Raw genomic sequence first — 24,350 nt, forward strand, 5'->3', positions numbered from 1 at the left:
AATACCACAAGCCAAGCTGTGCTCTACCACACAAGACACACATTACACCGCAATACCACAAGCCAAGCTGTGCCCTACCACACAAGCCACACATTACACCGCAATACCACAAGCCAAGCTGTGCTCTACCACACAATACACACATTACACCGCCATACCGCAAGCCAAGCTGTGCTCTACAACACAAGCCACACATTACATACCACAATACCACAAGCCAAGCTGTGCCCTACCACACAAGCCACACATTACACCGCCATACCACAAGCCAAGCTGTGCTCTACCACACAAGACACACATTACACCACAACACCACAAGCCAAGCTGTGCTCAACCACACAAGACACACATTACACCGCAATACCACAAGCCAAGCTGTGCTCTACCACACAAGGCACACATTACACTACCATACCACAAGCCAAGCTGTGCCCTACCACACAAGACACACATTACACCGCAATACCACAAGCCAAGCTGCGCCCTACCAGACAAGACACACATTACACCGCCATACCGCAAGCCAAGCTGTGCTCTACCACACAAGACACACATTACACTACCATACCGCAAGCCAAGCTGTGCTCTACCACACAAGACACACATTACACCGCAATACCACAAGCCAAGCTGTGCCCTACCACACAAGCCACACATTACACCGCAATACCGCAAGCCAAGCTGTGCTCTACCACACAAGACACACATTACACCGCAACACCATAAGCCAAGCTGTGCTCTACCACACAAGACACATATTACACCGCCATACCACAAGCCAAGCTGTGCTCTACCACACAAGACACACATTACACCGCAATACCGCAAGCCAAGCTGTGCTCTACCACACAAGACACACATTACACCACAATACCACAAGCCAAGCTATGCTCTACCACACAAGCCATACATTACACCGCCATACCACAAGCCAAGCTGTGCCCTACCACACAAGTCACACATTACACCGCAACACCACAAGCCAAGCTGTGCTCTACCACACAAGACACACATTACACCACCATACCACAAGCCAAGCTGTGCCCTACCACACAAGACACACATTACACCGCAATACCGCAAGCCAAGCTGTGCTCTACCACACAAGACACACATTACACCACCATACCATAAGCCAAGCTGTGCTCTACCACACAAGACACACATTACACCACAATACCACAAGCCAAGCTGTGCTCTACCACACAAGACACACATTACACCACAATACCACAAGCCAAGCTGTGCTCTACCACACAAGCCACACATTACACCGCCATACCACAAGCCAAGCTGTGCCCTACCACACAAGCCACACATTACACCACAATACCACAAGCCAAGCTGTGCTCTACCACACAAGACACACATTACACCGCAACACCACAAGCCAAGCTGTGCTCTACCACACAAGCCACACATTACACCGCAATACCACAAGCCAAGCTGTGCTCTACCACACAAGCCACACATTACACCACCGTACCACAAGCCAAGCTGTGCTCTACCACACAAGCCACACATTACACCGCAACACCACAAGCCAAGCTGTGCTCTACCACACAAGCCACACATTACTCCACAATACCACAAGCCAAGCTGTGCTCTACCACACAAGTCACACATTACACCGCAACACCACAAGCCAAGCTGTGCTCTACCACACAAGACACACATTACATCACCATACCACAAGCCAAGCTGTGCCCTACCACACAAGACACACATTACACTACCATAATACAAGCCAAGCTGTGCCCTACCACACAAGACACACATTACACCACCATACCACAAGCCAAGCTGTGCCCTACCACACAAGCCACACATTACACCGCAATACAACAAGCCAAGCTGTTCTCTACCACACAAGCCACACATTACACCGCAATACCACAAGCCAAGCTGTGCTCTACCACACAAGACACACATTACACCACCATACCACAAGCCAAGCTGTGCTCTACCACACAAGCCACACATTACACCGCCATACCACAAGCCAAGCTGTGCTCTACCACACAAGCCACACATTACACCGCAATACCAAAAGCCAAGCTGTGCTCTACCACACAAGACACACATTACACCACAATACCACAAGCCAAGCTGTGCTCTACCACACAAGCCACACATTACACCGCAATACCACAAGCCAAGCTGTGCCCTACCACACAAGACACACATTACACCACCATACCACAAGCCAAGCTGTGCTCTACCACACAAGCCACACATTACACCACAATACCACAAGCCAAGCTGTGCTCTACCACACAAGACACACATTACACCGCAATACCACAAGCCAAGCTGTGCCCTACCACACAAGACACACATTACACCACCATACCACAAGCCAAGCTGTGCTCTACCACACAAGACACACATTACACCGCAATACCACAAGCCAAGCTGTGCTCTACCACACAAGACACACATTACACCGCAATACCACAAGCCAAGCTGTGCTCTACCACACAAGCCACACATTACACCACAATACCACAAGGCAAGCTGTGCTCTACCACACAAGACACACATTACACCGCAATACCACAAGCCACACATTACACCGCCATACCACAAGCCAAGCTGTGCCCTACCACACAAGCCACACATTACACCGCCATACCGCAAGCCAAGCTGTGCTCTACCACACAAGCCACACATTACACTGCCATACCGCAAGCCAAGCTGTGCTCTACCACACAAGTCACACATTACACCGCAACACCACAAGCCAAGCTGTGCTCTACCACACAAGACACACATTACATCACCATACCACAAGCCAAGCTGTGCCCTACCACACAAGACACACATTACACTACCATAATACAAGCCAAGCTGTGCCCTACCACACAAGACACACATTACACCACCATACCACAAGCCAAGCTGTGCCCTACCACACAAGCCACACATTACACCGCAATACAACAAGCCAAGCTGTTCTCTACCACACAAGCCACACATTACACCGCAATACCACAAGCCAAGCTGTGCTCTACCACACAAGACACACATTACACCACCATACCACAAGCCAAGCTGTGCTCTACCACACAAGCCACACATTACACCGCCATACCACAAGCCAAGCTGTGCTCTACCACACAAGCCACACATTACACCGCAATACCAAAAGCCAAGCTGTGCTCTACCACACAAGACACACATTACACCACAATACCACAAGCCAAGCTGTGCTCTACCACACAAGCCACACATTACACCGCAATACCACAAGCCAAGCTGTGCCCTACCACACAAGACACACATTACACCACCATACCACAAGCCAAGCTGTGCTCTACCACACAAGCCACACATTACACCACAATACCACAAGCCAAGCTGTGCTCTACCACACAAGACACACATTACACCGCAATACCACAAGCCAAGCTGTGCCCTACCACACAAGACACACATTACACCACCATACCACAAGCCAAGCTGTGCTCTACCACACAAGACACACATTACACCGCAATACCACAAGCCAAGCTGTGCTCTACCACACAAGACACACATTACACCGCAATACCACAAGCCAAGCTGTGCTCTACCACACAAGCCACACATTACACCACAATACCACAAGGCAAGCTGTGCTCTACCACACAAGACACACATTACACCGCAATACCACAAGCCACACATTACACCGCCATACCACAAGCCAAGCTGTGCCCTACCACACAAGCCACACATTACACCGCCATACCGCAAGCCAAGCTGTGCTCTGCCTTGTGGCAGCGCCTGTTAACTTTTCCAGAAGCCTCACGGTCATCGGGGAGGACAGGAAGAGGAAGTAAAAGAGGTCTAATTACCCAGAATCCTTCAGTCTCAGCTGCGGACTCTTCTGATCCTTCCGGAGCTTCTGCTCATTCTTCTGCTGCGAATGTTCCAGGAGTGTCTGAGCCGTTGTCTCTCGCTTGTTACCTGCAAGGAGGAGAAAGAGGCGTCTCTGTTCAATCTGCCTCACTTTGTAAGGAAAAGCAGCATATGCACACACAGTGTACTCCGTCTACACACACTCACTATACACACACACGGTACAGACACATACAACTACTCGGGGCGTAACTAGAAATCACCGGACCCAATCTGCAAAAGTCTGGATCCCCCCACCCGGTCCTGCTCAAGGCAGTTTTGGGGAGGGGAGAGTTTGGCCACACATCAGCAGGGAGGGGGGAAAGACCCTCCCCCTCCCTCACCTAGGGCTCTCCCCTCCAGCATGCAGCAGGCAGGAACACCTCCATCCACCGTGGAGGTCCAATCACTAATTGCCTCATGCTACTTCTTGTTTAAATAGGAAGTAGCGTCAGACACTTAGAGAGAAGAAGCTCCGGCTATGGAATGCAGGAAGGTATGGGCTCCTGCCTCCTGCCTGCTGCCAGTGATATATGCTGGAGTGGGGAGCCCTAGGGGACCAAACTCTCCCTTCATGCTGCCACCCCTCCTGCCCCCCAAACAGGCACTGAGCTGGCCCCAGGGGGCCCCGGGCCTCCCCCCAGCGAGTGCAGGGGCTGCAGACCCTATTGTTATGCCCTTGCAAATACTGTATGCACACAGAAAGATACTGTATACACTTTGTATACAAACACACAAATATACATAATACGTTATAATTATCCATCTATAAATATATACACACACACAGACATATTTACATACACACGCATAATGTATACACACACACACACACACACACACACACACACAAGGAAATGATATTGGGCAAGTATGAAAAATATTCTGTAAACAAAGACTGCTTTCAGAAATATAAATACTGAATGTTTATTGTTATTAATTTAGAAAATGCAAAGGGAGTGAACTAAAGTCAAATCTAAATCAAATCAATATTTGGCGTTAATACATTTTGCCTTCAAACCAGCATCAATTCTTATAGGTACACTTGCACAGTCAGGGAATATGTAGGATTAAAGTCAGGTGTATGACAAACCAATTATACCAAACAGGTGCTAATGATCATCAATGTCAACATAGCTTGAAACAAAGTCATCAACTGAAACAGAAACAGCTGTGCAGGTGGATTAAAACTGTGTGAGGAACAGCCAAACTCTGCTTCTAAGGTGAGGTTGTGGAAGACAACTTCATGTCATGGCAAGATTGACATACAAGATCATTATACTGCATCAGCGAGGTCTCTCCCAGACAAGATTACACAGCAGACTGGGGGCTTCAAGATGTGCTGTTCAAGCCCAATTTGAAGAAGCACAAATAAACCGGTAATGTTGAAGATGGTAGACGCAGTGGTTGGCCAAGAATATTAGTGCAGCAGAAGAAAGACACAACCTCCAGACTAAAAATCGACTCAGCAGCACTGAAAGGGCCTGGTGTTTCTTTAACAGTTTCACAGCATCAGAACTTTGTTTCTCTTATACAAGCCTTATTTTTAGCTGCACAGAAGAAAACTGCCAGGGCATTTTCCCCTGATGCTGTGCAAAGCATGATGGTATTTCTGATGTTGTTGTTCTCGTTCTGCTGTTTTGGTGCAAATTATTTTTTCTTACATTTTGAATTTGACATTTAAAGCCTAGCGTGTGCAGCTGGGAGGGGTTATCAGGACACAGGACAGTTGGAACTGTGTCTCATGCTCCCTGTCACCTCCTTTCAACCAAAAAGATGGCTGCCCCCATGACAAAGATGGCAGCCCCCATGAATCACAAACATTTGCCTGTTCTTTTAAACCAGGGTAGGTAAGAGATTATATTACCTATCTATTCTAATTAACATAACTAAATTAACTTAATGACAGTATGTTTGTTTAGGCTGAAGTTCCCCTTTAATACCTATCCAAATCGGAGGATGTCCAGCAGTGCCATCAGCTCTAAGATGTCAGAAGCCATTGGGACCCAGGTACATCCATCTACTGATCACAGAGGTCTGGCCAGAAGACTTCATGGAAGAGTTGCAGCCAAAAAGCCATACCTCTGACGTGGAAACAAGGACAACGACTCAAGAATGAACATAAAGATGGAACTGGGGTGCAGAAAAAAAAGGCATCAGGTGCTCTGGACTGATAAGTCAAAATGTGAAATATTTGGCTGTCGCAGAAGGCGGTTTGTGCTGGAGAGGGGTACAATGAGTGCCTGCAGGCAACCGTGAAGCATGGTGGTGGTTCCTTGAATGTTCGGGCTGCATTTCTGCAAATGGAGTTGGAAATTTGGTCAGGATTAATGGTGTTCTCAATGCTGAGAAATACAGGCATATGCTTATCAGTGATGCTCATCCGGATTCAGGATAAGTCCGAACATTTTCCACTAACCGACCCCGGATTCGGATTCCGGATAGCTGTGCAAAGCCGAATAGCACTGTCCGAGTGAATGCAGATAGCTATCTGGTATCCGGAATCCGGTCGGATACTTCATTCAGGTATCCGAATCCGGATACTGTAACCATGGAGATGATGTCCATGAAGTCATTGAGCCAATCAGAGGGCTCCCAGCCTAAGCCCTAGCATCCAATCACAGAAGGGAACCCCTGTATATAAGGAGGGGTGCCATGATGAGAAATCTCGTCCTTGCTTGTCACTGCTCACTGAGAGACATGCTCCAGTGCTGCTGGCCTAGCAAGTGCTGTATACAGTGATAAACCTAAAGCTGTTCAGTGATTAACACCTTCACTACACTATTGTTTTATTGTTTATTAAGTAGCTAGCTTGATTTCATTCAGTGACAGTCAGACTCTGTGCTGCAGCAGCTGCTAGTTAGGTCCTGTGTGTGCTGTGCACAGGCCAGGCCAGCTGCTGGCCTGCTATTAGCCTTAGCTACAGTATAGGTTAGGGAATAGGATTAATGTGTTATTGTGTAGTTAGTACTGCAGTGCTAGTTAGTTGTTAGAGTAGTACTGCGTTAGCTTACTACAGATTACTGCAGTGCTGCCGTGCTGAGCAGTGTCAGTGGGACAGTTAGTGTGCTCTAGTGTCTTCTCCTCTGCTGTCTGACTGTCACTCCGTGCTGATTTGCTTTAAAGTCCAACCCCGATTTTAATAAAGTACAAGTACCCCACATCATCTGGCTGAAGCAAGCTGGAGCACCATAACCCCCTCTGCCACCCCTGCCGACACTGAGGCCTGTTCAGGCAGCCAGTCCTCCTCAGTGGCCTCCTCTGCTCCCTCCATCGCTTCCCGTGCAAGGAAAAAAAACTCTGCCAGACCCCGTTGAGTGAGTCTTTCCCTGCTGTTGGCAAGAGGTGGACATGAAGTGGCTGGGAATCACTTTGCCTGCCTTATCACCCTTTACCACCACAACCTCCTGGCTCCTCCTGATTAACTGTTACTAACTAAGCCGCCTGGTTCACAATTTTTTTTACAGCCGTGGTACCACCAACGCTATGTGCCACTTGCCACGTCCGGCATGCTCCTGGCAGACGTTACACCTGCTGCATTGCTCTGCTCCTGCTTCCTGTGCTGCTCCCACCGCCAGGGTGCCACAGGCCACTGCTGCTGTGCTGATACCACCTATATTTAACCCAAAACACAATTGCTGCGTAATTTTTTGGAGGTGTCTGGGCTGAAAACTGTCATGTCTCAGTTGTGCGGTTGGACTTTGGACACAATGTGGGCTGCACGGCCGCTCTCTGGAACCTAGGCCTGATGTTAATTGACAGCCATTTTTTTTTTTTTTTTTTGTATTTCAACTCCCCACATCATCAATTAGTGTTTCTCTTTATAAAAAAAAAAAAAAAAAAAAAATGATGCTACATGCCTCATTTACCCTAAAAACGTTTTGGAAGCAATTTAAAAGCCACTTCCAGTTTTCTATCCGGGTATCCGAATCTGACCGGATATCCCGGATACTGGGTTCGGATATCCGATTCTATTCGGGTACCCAAAAGTTCGGATCTGGATATCTGGGTATCCGGATCCAAATCAATTTGGGTTTTAAAAAGGGGTATCTGAGCATCTCTGATGCTTATCCATTATGCAATACCATCAGGGAGGTGCAGGAGTTGTCTCAAATGTATTCTGCAGCAGGACCACGACCCCAAACATACAGCCAAACTCATTAAGAACTATCTACAGCGTAAAGAATAAGAAGACATTCTGGAATTGATGCTATGGCTCTATGGTATGGCCTCCACAGAGCCCTGATCTCCACATCTTCCAGTGTGTCTGGGATTACATGAAGAGACAGACGGATGTGAAGAAGCTGACATCCATGGAAGATTTGTGGTCAATTCTCTAAGATGTTTGGAACAACCTACCAGCCGAGTTCCTTCAACAACTGTGTGCAAGTGTACCTAGAGATAAGGGAGGGAGACCCTGAGAGCCCAGTATAGTGTAGTATGTACTGCAGATTGTGGAGATGAGAAGGTAAGTATATGATTATACTCACAAGTCTGGGTTACCGTCCAGATAACCAATGTGTAGGCAGGTGGGGAGTATGAGACCTGTCCCTACTCAGGATTAAGGCTCCCTGCACACTGCATGCAATTCCAATTTTAATCGGTTTTTACATCAGATTCCAATTTTTAATCTTTACTGCATGCTGCATTTTTTTTAATCTGTTTTTGTGTTGAATGTATTCAGGGAAAATCGGATTTGAAAATTGGAATCGGAAACGGAATCGGAACCGCAAAACGGATTTGCAGTGTGCAGGGAGCCTTAGAAGTTGCTCTCTGTGGTTCAGAAGGAAGGGGCCAATTCCCCTTCACCAAGGGGTGGAATCGAAATTTTGTACAATAGTACAGAGGCGCCAGTAGTGTATACTACTGATTTATGGAATGTTACACTGCTGGCACCTCTGTGTACCTAGAGGAACGCACTCTGCTGAGAAGGCAAAGGGTGGTCAAACCTAATACTGATTGGATTTCTATTTCTCTTTCGTTCAGTCACTGCATTTTGCTGATGAAAATAGATGATTAACACTTCCATTTCTGAAAGCATTCTTGGTTTACAGCATGGTTCCAGTTTTGCACAGCACTGTATATATCATTTTGGGGGCCAGGGGTGGTAAGCACAGCACTAGTGTCCCTCCCTAGCTGGTGCACTACAAGTACATCAGCAGCACAGAACTTTATTATGTGCAACTTCCCAGCACACTGTACTAATGATTGAGTCCTAATAAGAACTATTGGGGGTCCCGAGCGGATGCACAGAGAACTATGGGGCGGAAGTGAACAGTTGTCACTCGCCAGGTCCGTTACTTGAAGAGTTCGGCCATCTCCACAGCTCATGTTATAAAGATCTAATGTGTGTTTGTAGCTTAGGGGGAGGAGCCTCATGTGAGATCGCGCCCATGCTGCCCAATATCTATGAGGGGGGTTACACTTTACTTCCCGAGCTCAGCTGCAGCGATTGGCCAGGAGGGGATTGGGGAAATTCCATGTACAGACGTCACCTTGCCCTGGAGGTTTGCGTCGTAGCGATATTCTGACCAAATCACTGCCCAGACGGTTTGCAAAACGATTCACCCTCTGATCATAGAACCAATCTCCTGTGGATTTCTTCAGATCCCTGCGAGGAAGAGAAAATTCAGCTGATCAGTAGCATAGACTCCTCCCACCACTGCTCCTCATCTGCATATCACTGCAATGACTCCTCCCACCACACCTCATCAGCATATCAATGCACTGACTCATCCCACCACACATCAGCATATCTTTGCACTGACTCCTCCCACTGCTCCTCATTTGATGTTACTTGCTGCCCAATTATCAACTAGTTGACCTAAGCCCATTTAAAAAAACGGGCTCTAGGTCTCCATCCTACCGCCGCCACCAGTCAGTCAGTCAGTGAGCATGCGCACTCACCCGTCCGCCGCATGAGCGCATGCTCACACACCTGTCGTGCACACTTGCCCAACCGGCCAGCCCGCCTGCCTCCTAGCCCATCCTGCTCCAACGGCTGTGTCAGTGCATGAAATCCGCAGTAGCGCAAAAGCACTGACACACGGACAGGACGCAGGGACACTTGCAGATTATTAGGTAGGAGGTTATGATGTTACTGTGTTTATCATTTATGTATTTATATAGCACTGACCTCTTCTGCAGCACTGTACAGAGTACATAGTCGTGTCACTGACTGTCCTCAGAGCAGCTCACACTCTAATCCTACCATAGTCATAGTCTAATGTCCTACCATATTATTATTATGTATTTATATAGCAGTGACATCTTCTGCAGCACTGTACAGAGTACATAGTCATGTCACTGACTGTCCTCAGAGGAGCTCACAATGTAATCCTACCATAGTCATAGTCTAATGTCCTACCATATTATTATTATGTATTTATATATCACTGACATCTTCTGCAGCACATTACAGAGTACATAGTCATGTCACTGACTGTCCTCAGAGGAGCTCACACTCTAATCCTACCATAGTCATAGTGTAATGTCCTACCATATTATTATTATGTATTTATATATCACTGACATCTTCTGCAGCACATTACAGAGTACATAGTCATGTCACTGACTGTCCTCAGAGGAGCTCACACTCTAATCCTACCATAGTCATAGTCTAATGTCCTACCATATTATTATGTATTTATATAGCACTGACATCTTCTGCAGCACATTACAGAGTACATAGTCATGTCACTGACTGTCCTCAGAGGAGCTCATCACCTTATCCTATCAGTGTGCTTGAATGCTTTAGATGCTCCTCCCAGGGGTAGGGGTATTTGGAGGATGAATTCGTCCCTGCTGCTGGAAGGAAGGGTAAGACAATCCTTCAAGGAATTTTTTCATGCACAGGTTTCCATCCTGGACTTTTTTAACAGTAGGTCTGAGTGGTGGGAATTAGTCAAAAGCGTGTGATTAAATTTTTCAAGGGTCTAGCATTAAGTAGAAGTATTGATAAGAACATTGCTTACCAGCAACTAAGGGAGAGGTTAAACGTTCTCGTTTCTGAAGGCGGAGATCCGGGGGAGATCTCTGAGGTCAAACTTCGCCTCAAGCAACAACAGTACGACCGGCTGGCTTCTTTGGTTCTGGAGAGGGATCATGGAAAATACCACTCGCCTGACCCTTACCAGAACTACAAACAAAGTGCAGCGCTTAAAACGGTCAATGGTCTCAGGGATAGATCGGGGTCTCTGGCAAAGTCCAGGTCGGAGATCTTATCTATCGCTAGAGAGTTTTACGCTGATCTGCTTGGAGAGAAGCCACTTGACCAAACGAGGATGGAGGATTTCTTGGCTTCTACACCTGGTTTGGGAAATGTGAATGTTTCTGCTGCAGATTTGACAGGAGAGATTACTGCAGAAGAAGTCGCGAAGGCCATTGGTGGTCTCGCACCAAAAAAGACCCCGGGTCCGGATGGGTTGACGGCTGAGTTTTACAAGGCTTTTGTATCCATCTTGGCCCCTCAATTGGCTGGTGTTTTTAACGACTGCCTTGCTGAGGGCCAGTTACCGCCCTCCATGAGGCAATCTGCGGTTATCCTCATGTCAAAAGGTCGTGATCCTGAGATGATTGAGAATTGGCGTCCCATCAGCCTTCTCAACATCGACAGGAAGATCCTGGCAAAAGTTTTATTCTGGCGTCTGTCCCAGGTAACGGATGTACTTTCCTGCCATCAGCACTGTTCTGTTTCGGGTAGGAGCACACTCTCAGCACTATTAGCTGTCCGGGAAGTCCTGGAACGGTGCAGGGCTGAAGGTTGGGGAAAGTACTTGCTGACTTTGGACCAGTCAAAGGCTTTTGATCGAGTCAATCACAAGTATCTATGGCGTTTGCTTTGCGTTTATGGTTTGCCGGGTGGGTTTGTCAATTGGCTGCAGACATTATACAAAGAGGCTGAAAGTTTTATGCTCATCAATGGATGGGTTGGCCAGCCTTTTGAGGTGAGTTCTGGGGTCCGCCAGGGTTGCCCTCTGAGTTCTCTGTTATACGTGTTTGCCATTGACCCCTTCATGAGGAGGCTAGATGGCGGCACGCTTGGTGGGGTTCCGGTGGGCGTCCCTGGTGTCTTGCCTCTGAAGGTGTTGGCGTATGCTGACGACGTTACTGTAGTGGTCTCAGGGGCAGAGGAAGCATTGGTGGTTGCCGAAGAGATCACTCGGTACTCGTTGGCATCAGGTTCAAAGATCAATCCAGATAAATGTGAAACTTTCTGGATGGGAAAGGATGGAGAATCCTTTGAACTTCCTGGTTCCTTTCCTGTGCCTCAACCCGAAATAAAAATCCTTGGCATCAGATTCGGCCCAGGTGATTATGGCCTGCGAAATTGGGAGAGCAAACTAAAGGATGTCAGCGCAAAAGTAGAACGTTGGAAGAGTTGGAGTTTAACTCTTAGATAAAGGGTTGACTTGATCAAAACCTATCTGGTTCCAATCATGTTATATATCAGCTACGTTGCAATTTTGCCAACATCCCTGTATACCAGGATCAATGGCTTGTTCTTCCAGATGCTCTGGGAACAGGAAGCCGGCACCATCTACTTTTCTGCTCTTTTATTGCTTAAAGCATAGATATATTCCAGCAACATATGCGACGTTTCAAGGCTACACGCCTCTTTATCAAGCTTAGCTGGGTATAAAGATAACATAGCAAACATCCCAAGTATTTATACAAATCATGGATGGCAGCAGCCAATAACATTCAAACATACTCACACCAATCATAATAGCCCTGGAATCGCGGACCTGATGGGGAACTTCATAGCTGCTTGCCTGATAGGATATAATATCCTGGAGCCTCCCATCTGTTGTGTCCGTCATGGCCAACGGCTCGAAAACCTCCTTGGTCCGCCCCTTAATGCACGGGCGCCACCTCCTCCGCAAACTGCGGACCTGATGGGAGCCCTGTATGGCGTCACGCATTGGGCGGCGCCGAATGGCGCCGCCGTAGCGTGCAGAGGCGGAAGCAGTGGGGACGTCTTCGGCGTAACGCCGATTGACGTCACCAGATGGTATCCGGGAGGCCCGGACCGCCGACCAATCAGGGCACATCCCTACACGTGCGGCCTAGGAGTCGCATAAAGTATGCGTACTCGCGCTGTCTATCTACAGCATAAAGATCCACATGGCTAATCTGCATATATGCATATTACTGATACATTCCCATATGGCGAGATAGTATAAAAGGAGAAAACCAAATAGAGTAGAGACAGACTTGCAAAACAAAGGTAAGGGTAACTAAGATAAAAAGATGAAGAAAACTAAACATAAAAGATAGAACAATAATGAAAAGAAATAGATAAAAAATAAAATAAAAACAAAGAAGAAAGAATATAAATATGTACATATAATATACAGACAAGTAAATATCCAAATATATTAATAGACACCATTCTGTAGATGTTGTATACCCGCAACATATGAGAATATTATGAATATTAACCCAATTAATCCACTATTGAAACATAAAATCATACACAGACATGCACATGCATATATATATATATGTATACATATACACATGTTATGGCAGGCTGGGCACAATGGAGCAACCTATAAAAAGGGCAACAGATCAAGTTCTCTGTTAAGCCCCCTCGGCTCCATTGTGTCCAGCCTTTTTATCCGATAGGCCTCCCTCCAGAGCAATTTCCTTAGGCGGTCACCTCCTCTCCTCAATGGATCCACCTGTTCCAGGACCATAAATCTCAATTGGCTAACGTGATGTCCTGTATGTACAAAGTGATATGCCACTGCCTGATCTACTAGTCGTTCTCTGATGGCGTGTTTATGGGATGATAGTCGCTTCTTTAATTTCTGGGTGGTCTGTCCAATGTATAGTAAGCCACAAGGGCATTTTAAGGCATACACCACAAAATCTGAATCGCATGTATGCCACCCCTTAATAGCGATTTTTGTACCCTGGTGAGGATGTAATAAGAAACGGCCCTTGATCACGGAGCTGCAGTGAACACAATTCAGACAGGGGAATGTCCCCCTTCTATTGGTGCGTGTTGGTCCAAATTCCATATTGAGGTCAGCATGCACCAAACGATCTCTAAGAGTGGGTGGTCTTTTGTATGATATGAGTGGGGGGTTCCTAAAATGCTCGATGTCAGGGAAGCTGTCCGTCAATAGACGCCAGTGTCTTTTTATAATCTTAGTAATGCCTAGGCTATGTGTATTGTATTTAGTAACAAAAGGAATGCGGTTATGTGTCTGGTGTCTGTTTCTCTGTCCCTCATGTAATCCTAAGCCTCTAGTGCGTGCTTTATGGAGAATATCGGTTGGATAGCCACGATTTTCAAATTTGCATTGCATCTCATCAAGTCTCCTCCCCCGCACTTCCTCATCCTCAACAATATGCTGTATCCTCTGGAGCAACCCTTTTTATAGGTTGCTCCATTGTGCCCAGCCTGCCATAACATGTGTATATGTATACATATATATATATATGCATGTGCATGTCTGTGTATGATTTTATGTTTCAATAGTGGATTAATTGGGTTAATATTCATAATATTCTCATATGTTGCGGGTATACAACATCTACAGAATGGTGTCTATTAAGATATTTGGATATTTACTTGTCTGTATATTATATGTACATATTTATATTCTTTCTTCTTTGTTTTTATTTTATTTTTTATCTATTTCTTTTCATTATTGTTCTATCTTTTATGTTTAGTTTTCTTCATCTTTTTATCTTAGTTACCCTTACCTTTGTTTTGCAAGTCTGTCTCTACTCTATTTGGTTTTCTCCTTTTATACTATCTCGCCATATGGGAATGTAGCAGTAATATGCATATATGCAGATTAGCCATGTGGTTCTTTATGCTGTAGATAGACAGCGCGAGTACGCATACTTTATGCGACTCCTAGGCCGCACGTGTAGGGATGTGCCCTGATTGGTCGGCGGTCCGGGCCTCCCGGATACCATCTGGTGACGTCAATCGGCGTTACGCCGAAGACGTCCCCACTGCTTCCGCCTCTGCACGCTACGGCGGCGCCATTCGGCGCCGCCCAATGCGTGACGCCATGCAGGGCTCCCATCAGGTCCGCAGTTTGCGGAGGAGGTGGCGCCCGTGCATTAAGGGGCGGACCAAGGAGGTTTTCGAGCCGTTGGCCATGACGGACACAACAGATGGGAGGCTCCAGGATATTATATCCTATCAGGCAAGCAGCTATGAAGTTCCCCATCAGGTCCGCGATTCCAGGGCTATTATGATTGGTGTGAGTATGTTTGAATGTTATTGGCTGCTGCCATCCATGATTTGTATAAATACTTGGGATGTTTGCTATGTTATCTTTATACCCAGCTAAGCTTGATAAAGAGGCGTGTAGCCTTGAAACGTCGCATCTGTTGCTGGAATATATCTATGCTTTAAGCAATAAAAGAGCAGAAAAGTAGATGGTGCCGGCTTCCTGTTTCCTGTATTGCTGATTGATCCAGAGTGCTGCTGGGTCGCTGGCCGGGCACGTCGACTTGGAGTTATTGACAGTGTGCAGTCACACAACTACTATTGCATCCAGATGCTCTGGGGGAACAAGCTGAACCATGTACGCAGGAACATTACTTTCAGAACTAGGCGGGAGGGTGGCCTAGGGATGGTCAACCCGATTGTCTTTTTCTCTCTGATTTTCATTAAAGTAAACCTCCGGACTAAAAATCGACTCAGCAGCACTGAAAAGGCCTGGTGTTTCTTTAACAGTTTCACAGCATCAGAACTTTGTTTCTCTTATACAAGCCTCATTTTTAGCTGCACAGAAGAAAACTGCCCGGGCTTTTTTCCCCTGATGCTGTGCAAAGCATGATGGGATTTCTGATTTTGTTGTTCTCGTTCTGCTGTTTTGGTGCAAAATTTTTTTTTTTACATTTTGAATTTGACATTTAAAGCCTAGCGTGTGCAGCTGGGAGGAGTAATCAGGACACAGAATAGTTGGAACTGTGTCTCCTGCTCCTTGTCACCTCCTTTCAACCAAAAAGATGGCTGCCCCCATGACAAAGATGGCAGCCCCCATGAATCACAAACATTTGCCTGTTCTTTTAAAACAGGGTGGGTAAGAGATTATATTACCTATCTATTCTAATTAACATAACTATTGTAACTTGATGACAGTATGTTTGTTTAGGCTGAAGTTCCCCTTTAAGTACAACGTTGGTAACATGCTTGCAGAGAGCCCGCCTAGTTGGGTTAGTATTTTTCAAGCTTGGTGTGAGCCTTTCCTTACGAGCTGGAAGAGCGGAGGCCCAGTGAAAAATTTGAGAGCACGCCATGGCTACCTTCCGGCCTACGTTATACCTTGTATGAAGAAATTATGGCAGTGGGGATTGACGGTGGAAGATATCAAATCGGGCGAGAGGAAAGTCCTCTTGGCAAGGGTGATAGATTCTCACTATCATGACACACTGGCCTTGAGGGATTGCCCAGGCACAATTCTAGAGGAGGGGTTACGAGTGTTTAACTCATCGCGAATTCCGAATAAATTGTGGGACATCGCCTGGCTTACTTTTCAGGGCAAGCTCTATGTTGGGGGAAACATGAGGTGCAGGAGTGTGGCGGAACGTGTTTGTCCTCGACAAGGATGTGGTGTTGAGGAGAGCATGGACCACTTCCTGGTGTCATGTCCCTTCAATGTAGAGGTGTACAAACAGGTGGGTGGGGCCCTCAATATCCCGTTTCTGGAGCATCTCGGTTATGCTGAGTGGGCATATGGAGCCTTCAACCAACGCCAGGGTTATGATTTGTGCACTTTGTACATAGTCAGTTTAGTGGTTAGGCGATGCACTTGGTTAGCACGGTGTGATTTAGCCATTAGACAGAAAAACTTGCCTGTCCAGGTGGTGGTGAGCAACATACTCGGTGAGGTTGGACAAATTCGGTACTTAGAGAGAGACAGAAGCTGGGAAGAGGAGCTTGGGCTCTGGCGTGGCAGAACATCAAGCCTCCTTGACCTGGTGGAGTCTCTCTTGGTAATGGGTCTTTGCTATCCTTTACTCTTCACTGTAGATTTTGATTCTTTTTACATGGTTTTGTTGGAGAAAGGCCGCAAACACAAGGGAGTTCTCCCTTTGTGTTCTCTTATATATGTGATTGGTTGAGGGTGTTTTTTTTTCCCTCTCACTGTCCTGTAACTTTTTTTTTTTCATTAAGTTTTGTCTTTGTTTGTCTTCAGTCCTCAATGTTTCCCAAGTTGTGGTCATTTGGACGTAAAAGGTCCACGATTTACTATATGAGTGGTATGAATGTAGTCTATGTTGCTGGTTTTAGTTGTATGATTGTTGTAATGTAGGTGTTGTCAGTGTATTTTCTTGGTGGTGTTTTGTGTTATATGGTTTTATTTATTTATTGTGAAGTCTTGTTAGCATGGCTGTGAGATGTGTACCTCCTTTCGCAAGTTTGATCGTATCATGGTGCATATATTGGGCACTTGTATGTACATGCTGGCATAACTGTTATTTCTAAGGAAGTTATGCTTGTTCCTTGTCTTACAAAATGTCATTTTGATGTGCATACTTTTATTATTTATTTATGCGTATGCTAATATATATTTGATCGTTTTCTAATAAAATATCACAATCTAATCCTACCATATTATTATTATGTATTTATATAGCACTGACATCTTCTGCAGCACTGTACAGAGTACATAGTCATGTCACTGACTGTCCTCAGAGGAGCTCACAGTCTAATCCTACCATAGTCATAGTCTAATGTCCTACTATATTATTATTATGTATTTATACAGCACTGACATCTTCTGCAGCACATTACAGAGTACATAGTCATGTCACTGACTGTCCTCAGAGGAGCTCACACTCTAATCCTGCCATAGTCATAGTCTAATGTCCTACCATATTATTATTATGTATTTCTATAGCACTGACATCTCCTGCAGCACATTACAGAGTACATAGTCATGTCACTGACTGTCCTCAGAGGAGCTCAGAATCTAATCCTACCATAGTCATAGTGTAATGTCCTACCATATTATTATTATGTATTTATATAGCACTGACATCTTCTGCAGCACATTACAGAGTACATAGTCATGTCACTGACTGCCCTCAGAGGAGCTCACACTCTAATCCTACCATAGTCATAGTCTAATGTCCTACCATATTATTATTATTGTGTATTTATATAGCACTGACATCTCCTGCAGCACATTACAGAGTACATAGTCATGTCACTGACTGTCCTCAGAGGAGATCACAATCTAATCCTACCATAGTCATAGTCTCATGTCCTACCATATTATTATTATGTATTTATATAGCACTGACATCTCCTGCAGCACATTACAGAGTACATAGTCATGTCACTGACTGTCCGCAGAGGAGCTCACACTCTAATCCTACCACAGTCATAGTCTAATGTCCTACCATATTATTATTATGTATTTATATAGCACTGACATATTCTGCAGCACATTACAGAGTACATAGTCATGTCACTGACTGTCCGCAGAGGAGCTCACACTCTAATCCTACCATAGTCATAGTCTCATGTCCTACCATATTATTATTATGTATTTATATAGCACTCACATCTTCTGCAGCACATTGCAGAGTACATAGTCATGTCACTGACTGTCCTCAGAGGAGCTCACAATCTAGTCCTACCATAGCCATAGTCTAATGTCCTACCATATTATTATTATGTATTTATATAGCACTGACCTCTTCTGCAGCACATTACAGAGTACATAGTCATGTCACTGACTGTCCTCAGAGGAGCTCACACTCTAATCCTACCATAGTCATAGTGTAATGCCCTACCATATTATTATTATGTATTTATATAGCACTGACATCTCCTGCAGCACATTACAGAGTACATAGTCATGTCACTGACTGTCCTCAGAGGAGCTCAGAATCTAATCCTACCATAGTCATAGTGTAATGTCCTACCATATTATTATTATGTATTTATATAGCACTGACATCTTCTGCAGCACATTACAGAGTACATAGTCATGTCACTGACTGCCCTCAGAGGAGCTCACACTCTAATCCTACCATAGTCATAGTCTAATGTCCTACCATATTATTATTATTGTGTATTTATATAGCACTGACATCTCCTGCAGCACATTACAGAGTACATAGTCATGTCACTGACTGTCCTCAGAGGAGATCACAATCTAATCCTACCATAGTCATAGTCTCATGTCCTACCATATTATTATTATGTATTTATATAGCACTGACATCTCCTGCAGCACATTACAGAGTACATAGTCATGTCACTGACTGTCCGCAGAGGAGCTCACACTCTAATCCTACCACAGTCATAGTCTAATGTCCTACCATATTATTATTATGTATTTATATAGCACTGACATATTCTGCAGCACATTACAGAGTACATAGTCATGTCACTGACTGTCCGCAGAGGAGCTCACACTCTAATCCTACCATAGTCATAGTCTCATGTCCTACCATATTATTATTATGTATTTATATAGCACTCACATCTTCTGCAGCACATTGCAGAGTACATAGTCATGTCACTGACTGTCCTCAGAGGAGCTCACACTCTAATCCTACCATAGTCATAGTCTCATGTCCTACCATATTATTATTATGTATTTATATAGCACTCACATCTTCTGCAGCACATTGCAGAGTACATAGTCATGTCACTGACTGTCCTCAGAGGAGCTCACAATCTAATCCTACCATAGTCATAGTCTCATGTCCTACCATATTATTATTATGTATTTATATAGCACTGACATCTTCTGCAGCACATTACAGAGTACATAGTCATGTCACTGACTGTCCTCAGAGGAGCTCACACTCTAATCCTACCATAGTCATAGTGTAATGCCCTACCATATTATTATTATTATGTATTTATATAGCACTCACATCTTCTGCAGCACATTACAGAGTACATAGTCCTATCACTGACTGTCCTCAGAGGAGCTCACACTCTAATCCTACCACAGTCATAGCCTAATGTCCTACCGTATTATTATTATGTATTTATATAGCACTGACATCTCCTGCAGCACATTGCAGAGTACATAGTCATGTCACTGACTGTCCTCAGAGGAGCTCACAATCTAATCCTACCATAGTCATAGTCTCATGTCCTACCATATTATTATTATTATTATTATGTATTTATATAGCAGTGACATCTTCTGCAGCACATTACAGAGTATATAGTCATGTCACTGACTGTCCTCAGAGGAGCTCACACTCTAATCCTACCACAGTCATAGCCTAATGTCCTACCGTATTATTATTATGTGTTTGTATAGCACTGACATCTTCTGCAGCACATTACAGAGTACATAGTCATGTCACTGACTGTCCTCAGAGGAGCTCACAATCTAATCCTACCATAGTCATAGTCTCATGTCCTACCATATTATTATTATTATTATTATGTATTTATATAGCACTGACATCTTCTGCAGCACATTACAGAGTACATAGTCCTATCACTGACTGTCCTCAGAGGGGCTCACACTCTAATCCTACCACAGTCATAGCCTAATGTCCTACCGTATTATTATTATGTGTTTGTATAGCACTGACATCTTCTGCAGCACATTACAGAGTACATAGTCATGTCACTGACTGTCCTCAGAGGAGCTCACACTCTAATCCTACCATAGTCATAGTGTAATGTCCTACCATATTATTATTATGTATTTATATAGCACTGACATCTTCTGCAGCACATTACAGAGTACATAGTCATGTCACTGACTGTCCGCAGAGGAGCTCACACTCTAATCCTACCATAGTCATATTCTAATGTCCTCCCATATTATTATTATTATTATTATTATTATTATGTATTTATATAGCACTGACATCTTCTGCAGCACATTACAGAGTCCCTCTCACACATAGTCATGTGCCATGACCAATTTCAAGAAACTTGGTATACAGATCCCTTACTACCTGGGATGATATGTTCTGGGGGTCTCGCGTCCCCCCTGCACACCTGGGCGGAGCTACAAACAGCCAATCAGATTCTACCCATTCATGTCAATGGAAAAAATGTAAGAGGCTGCCATTCTAACAGTAATCAAGCCAGAGTCCCCACACTTGGCACAGTTGGTCACTTGGTGACCAAGGTGAAAAATTCAGGAGGAAGTGGGCGGAGCATAAAACAGCCAATCAAATTTCAGCAATCCTTTTTAAATAGGAAAATCTAAACTGCAGCCATTCTTGCTCACTGGGTGACTGGGATTAAAGGGAACCCCAGATGCTAGTGATATGGAGGCTGCCATATTTATTTCCTTTTAAAAAATACCAGTTGCCTGGCAGTCCTCCTGATCCTGTGTCTCTAACACATTTAGCCATAGACCCTGAACAAGCATGCAGCAAATCAGGTACTCAGCTGACTCAAGTTTTACTGGAATAGCTGTATGCTTGTTCCAGGGATTTGACTCAGACTCTACGTATGCCAGGACATCAGCAGAGCTGCCAGGTACCTGGCATTGCTTACAAGGAAATGAATTTGGCAGCCTTCATATCACTCAGGCCTCAAACGTGCAACAGTCGGTCATTGGGTGACTGGGGTTCAAATTTACTAAAGGGGCGGAGCCACAAACAGCCAATCAGATTTATTACATTTCAATGGTTGATGCCAAAGACCTCGAAGCTCACAAACGTGGTCAGTAAGGGACTGTGTGTCCAGGTTACAGAAAGTGGGTGGAAACAGTGACAACCAAATACACACCCGGGCAATGCCGGGCCATCAGCTAGTACTGATAATCGAAAAAATGAGTGACAATGATGCAGAAAATAGGAGCAGTAATCTGTATATCTCTTCCAGCCTTGTGCGGTCAGAGTGTGGGGAGGCAGCAGTGTGTGGTCAGTGTGGGGAATCAGCAGTGTGTGGTCAGTGTGGGGAATCAGCAGTGTGTGGTCAGTGTGTGGGGAGGCAGCAGTGTGTGGTCAGTGTGGGGAATCAGCAGTGTGTGGTCAGTGTGGGGAATCAGCAGTGTGTGGTCAGTGTGTGGGGAGGCAGCAGTATGTGGTCAGAGTGTGGGGAGGCAGCAAGGTGTGGTCAGTGTGGGGAGGCAGCAGTGTGTGGTCAGAGTGTGGGGAGGCAGCAGTGTGTGGTCAGAGTGTGGGGAGGCAGCAGTGTGTGGTCAGTGTGTGGGGAGGCAGCAGTGTGTGGTCAGTGTGTGGGGAGGCAGCAGTGTGTGGTCAGTGTGTGGAAGCAGCAGTGTGTGGTCAGAGTGTGGGGAGGCAGCAGTGTGTGGTCAGTGTGGGGAGGCAGCAGTGTGTGGTCAGTGTGGGGAGGCAGCAGTGTGTGGTCAGAGTGTGGGGAGGCAGCAGTGTGTGGTCAGAGTGTGGGGAGGCAGCAGTGTGTGGTCAGTGTGGGGAGGCAGCAGTGTGTGGTCAGAGTGTGGGGGGGCATCAGTGTGTGGGGAGGCAGCAGTGTGTGGTCAGTGTGTGGAAGCAGCAGTGTGTGGTCAGAGTGTGGGGAGGCAGCAGTGTGTGGCCAGTGTGGGGAGGCAGCAAGGTGTGGTCAGTGTGGGGAGGCAGCAGTGTGTGGTCAGAGTGTGGGGAGGCAGCAGTGTGTGGTCAGTGTGGGGAGGCAGCAGTGTGTGGTCAGTGTGTGGAAGCAGCAGTGTGGGGTCAGAGTGTGGAGGGGCAGCAGTGTGTGGTCATAGTGTGGAGGGGCAGCAGTGTGTGGTCAGAGTGTGGGGAGGCAGCAGTGTGTGGTCAGAGTGTGGGGAGGCAGCAGTGTGTGGTCAGAGTGTGGGGAGGAGCAGCAGTGTGTGGTCAGTGTGGGGAGGCAGCAGTGTGCGGTCAGTGTGGGGAGGCAGCAGTATGTGGTCAGAGTGTGGGGAGGCAGCAGTGTGCGGTCAGAGTGTGGAGGAGCAGCAGTGTGCGGTCAGAGTGTGGAGGAGCAGCAGTGTGCGGTCAGAGTGTGGGGGGACAGCAGTGTGTGGTCAGGGTGTGGGGAGGCAGCAGTATGAGGTAAGAGTGTGGGGAGGCAGCAGTATGTGGTCAGAGTGTGGGGAGGCAACAGTGTGTGGGGAAGCAGCAGTGTGTGGTCAGAGTGTGGGGAGGAAGCAGTGTGTGGTCAGAGTGTGGGGAGGAAGCACTGTGTGGTCAGAGTGTGGGGAGGCAGCACTGTGTGGACAGAGTGTGGAGAGGCAGCAGTGTGCGGTCAGAGTGTGGGGAGGCAGCAGTGTGCGGTCAGAGTGTGGGGAGGCAGCAGTGTGCGGTCAGAGTGTGGGGAGGCAGCAGTGTGCGGTCAGAGTGTGGGGAGGCAGCAGTGTGCGGTCAGAGTGTGGGGAGGCAGCAGTGTGTGATCAAAGTGTGGGGAGGCAGCAGTGTGCGGCCAGAGTGTGGGGAAGTAGCAGTGTGCGGTTAGAGCGTGGAGCTGCAGTGTGCGGTCAGAGTGTGGGGAGGCAGAAGTGTGCGGTGAGGGTGTGGGGAGGCAGCAGTGTGCGGTCAGTGTGGGAAAGCAGCAGTGCGCGGTGAGGGTGTGGGGAGGCAGCAGTGTGTGGTCAGTGTGGGGATGCAGCAGTGTGTGGTCAGTGTGGGGATGCAGCAGTGTGTGGTCAGAGTGTGGGGAGGCAGCAGTGTGCGGTCAGAGTGTGGGGAGGCAGCAGTATGCGGTTTAGAGTGTGGGGAGGCAGCAGTGTGTGGTCAGAGTGTGGGGAGGCAGCAGTATGTGGTCAGAGTGTGGGGAGGCAGCAGTATGTGGTCAGAGTGTGGGGAGGCAGCAGTATGTGGTCAGAGTGTGGGGAGGCAGCAGTATGTGGTCAGAGTGTGGGGATGCAGCAGTGTGTGGTCAGTGTGGGGATGCAGCAGTGTGTGGTCAGAGTGTGGGGAGGCAGCAGTGTGCGGTCAGAGTGTGGGGAGGCAGCAGTATGTGGTCAGAGTGTGGGGAGGCAGCAGTGTGCGGTTAGAGTGTGGGGAGGCAGCAGTGTGTGGTCAGAATGTGGGGAAGCAGAAGTGTGCGGTTAGAGCGGGGAGCAGCAGTGTGCGGTCAGAGCGTGGAGCAGCAGTGTGTGGTCGAAGGGTGGAGGAGCAGCAGTGTGCGGTGAGGGTGTGGAGAGGCAGCAGTGTGTGGTCAGTGTAGGGAGGCAGCAGTGTGTGGTCAGAGTGTAGGGAGGCAGCAGTGTGTGGTCAGAGTGTAGGGAGGCAGCAGTGTGTGGTCAGAGTGTAGGGAGGCAGCAGTGTGTGGTCAGAGTGTAGGGAGGCAGCAGTGTGTGGTCAGAGTGTAGGGAGGCAGCAGTGTGTGGTCAGAGTGTAGGGAGGCAGCAGTGTGTGGTCAGAGTGTAGGGAGGCAGCAGTGTGTGGTCAGAGTGTAGGGAGGCAGCAGTGTGTGGTCAGAGTGTAGGGAGGCAGCAGTGTGTGGTCAGAGTGTGGGGAAGCAGCAGTGTGTGGTCAGAGTGTGGGGAGGCAGCAGTATGTGGTCAGAGTGTGGAGAGGCAGCAGTGTGCGGTCAGAGTGTGCGGAAGCAGCAGTGT

General features: G+C 46.8%; 1 protein-coding gene across 3 annotated transcripts in view; it reads right to left on the bottom strand.

Moving 5' to 3' along the window:
• The window catches only part of SYTL4 (synaptotagmin like 4), a 358,613-nt gene that overhangs the window by 236,413 nt on the left and 97,850 nt on the right, over positions 1-24,350 (bottom strand). For all 3 annotated transcript variants that reach the window (XM_068249964.1, XM_068249962.1, XM_068249963.1), the window contains 2 exons: positions 9,378-9,493; positions 3,840-3,951 (listed from right to left, as the gene is read on the bottom strand). In XM_068249964.1, the coding sequence (XP_068106065.1) occupies positions 3,840-3,951; positions 9,378-9,493 (228 nt within the window). The remainder of the gene's footprint in view (positions 1-3,839; positions 3,952-9,377; positions 9,494-24,350) is intronic.

The sequence above is a fragment of the Hyperolius riggenbachi genome, chromosome 8, assembly GCF_040937935.1.
Source record: "Hyperolius riggenbachi isolate aHypRig1 chromosome 8, aHypRig1.pri, whole genome shotgun sequence".
NCBI lineage: Eukaryota > Metazoa > Chordata > Amphibia > Anura > Hyperoliidae > Hyperolius > Hyperolius riggenbachi.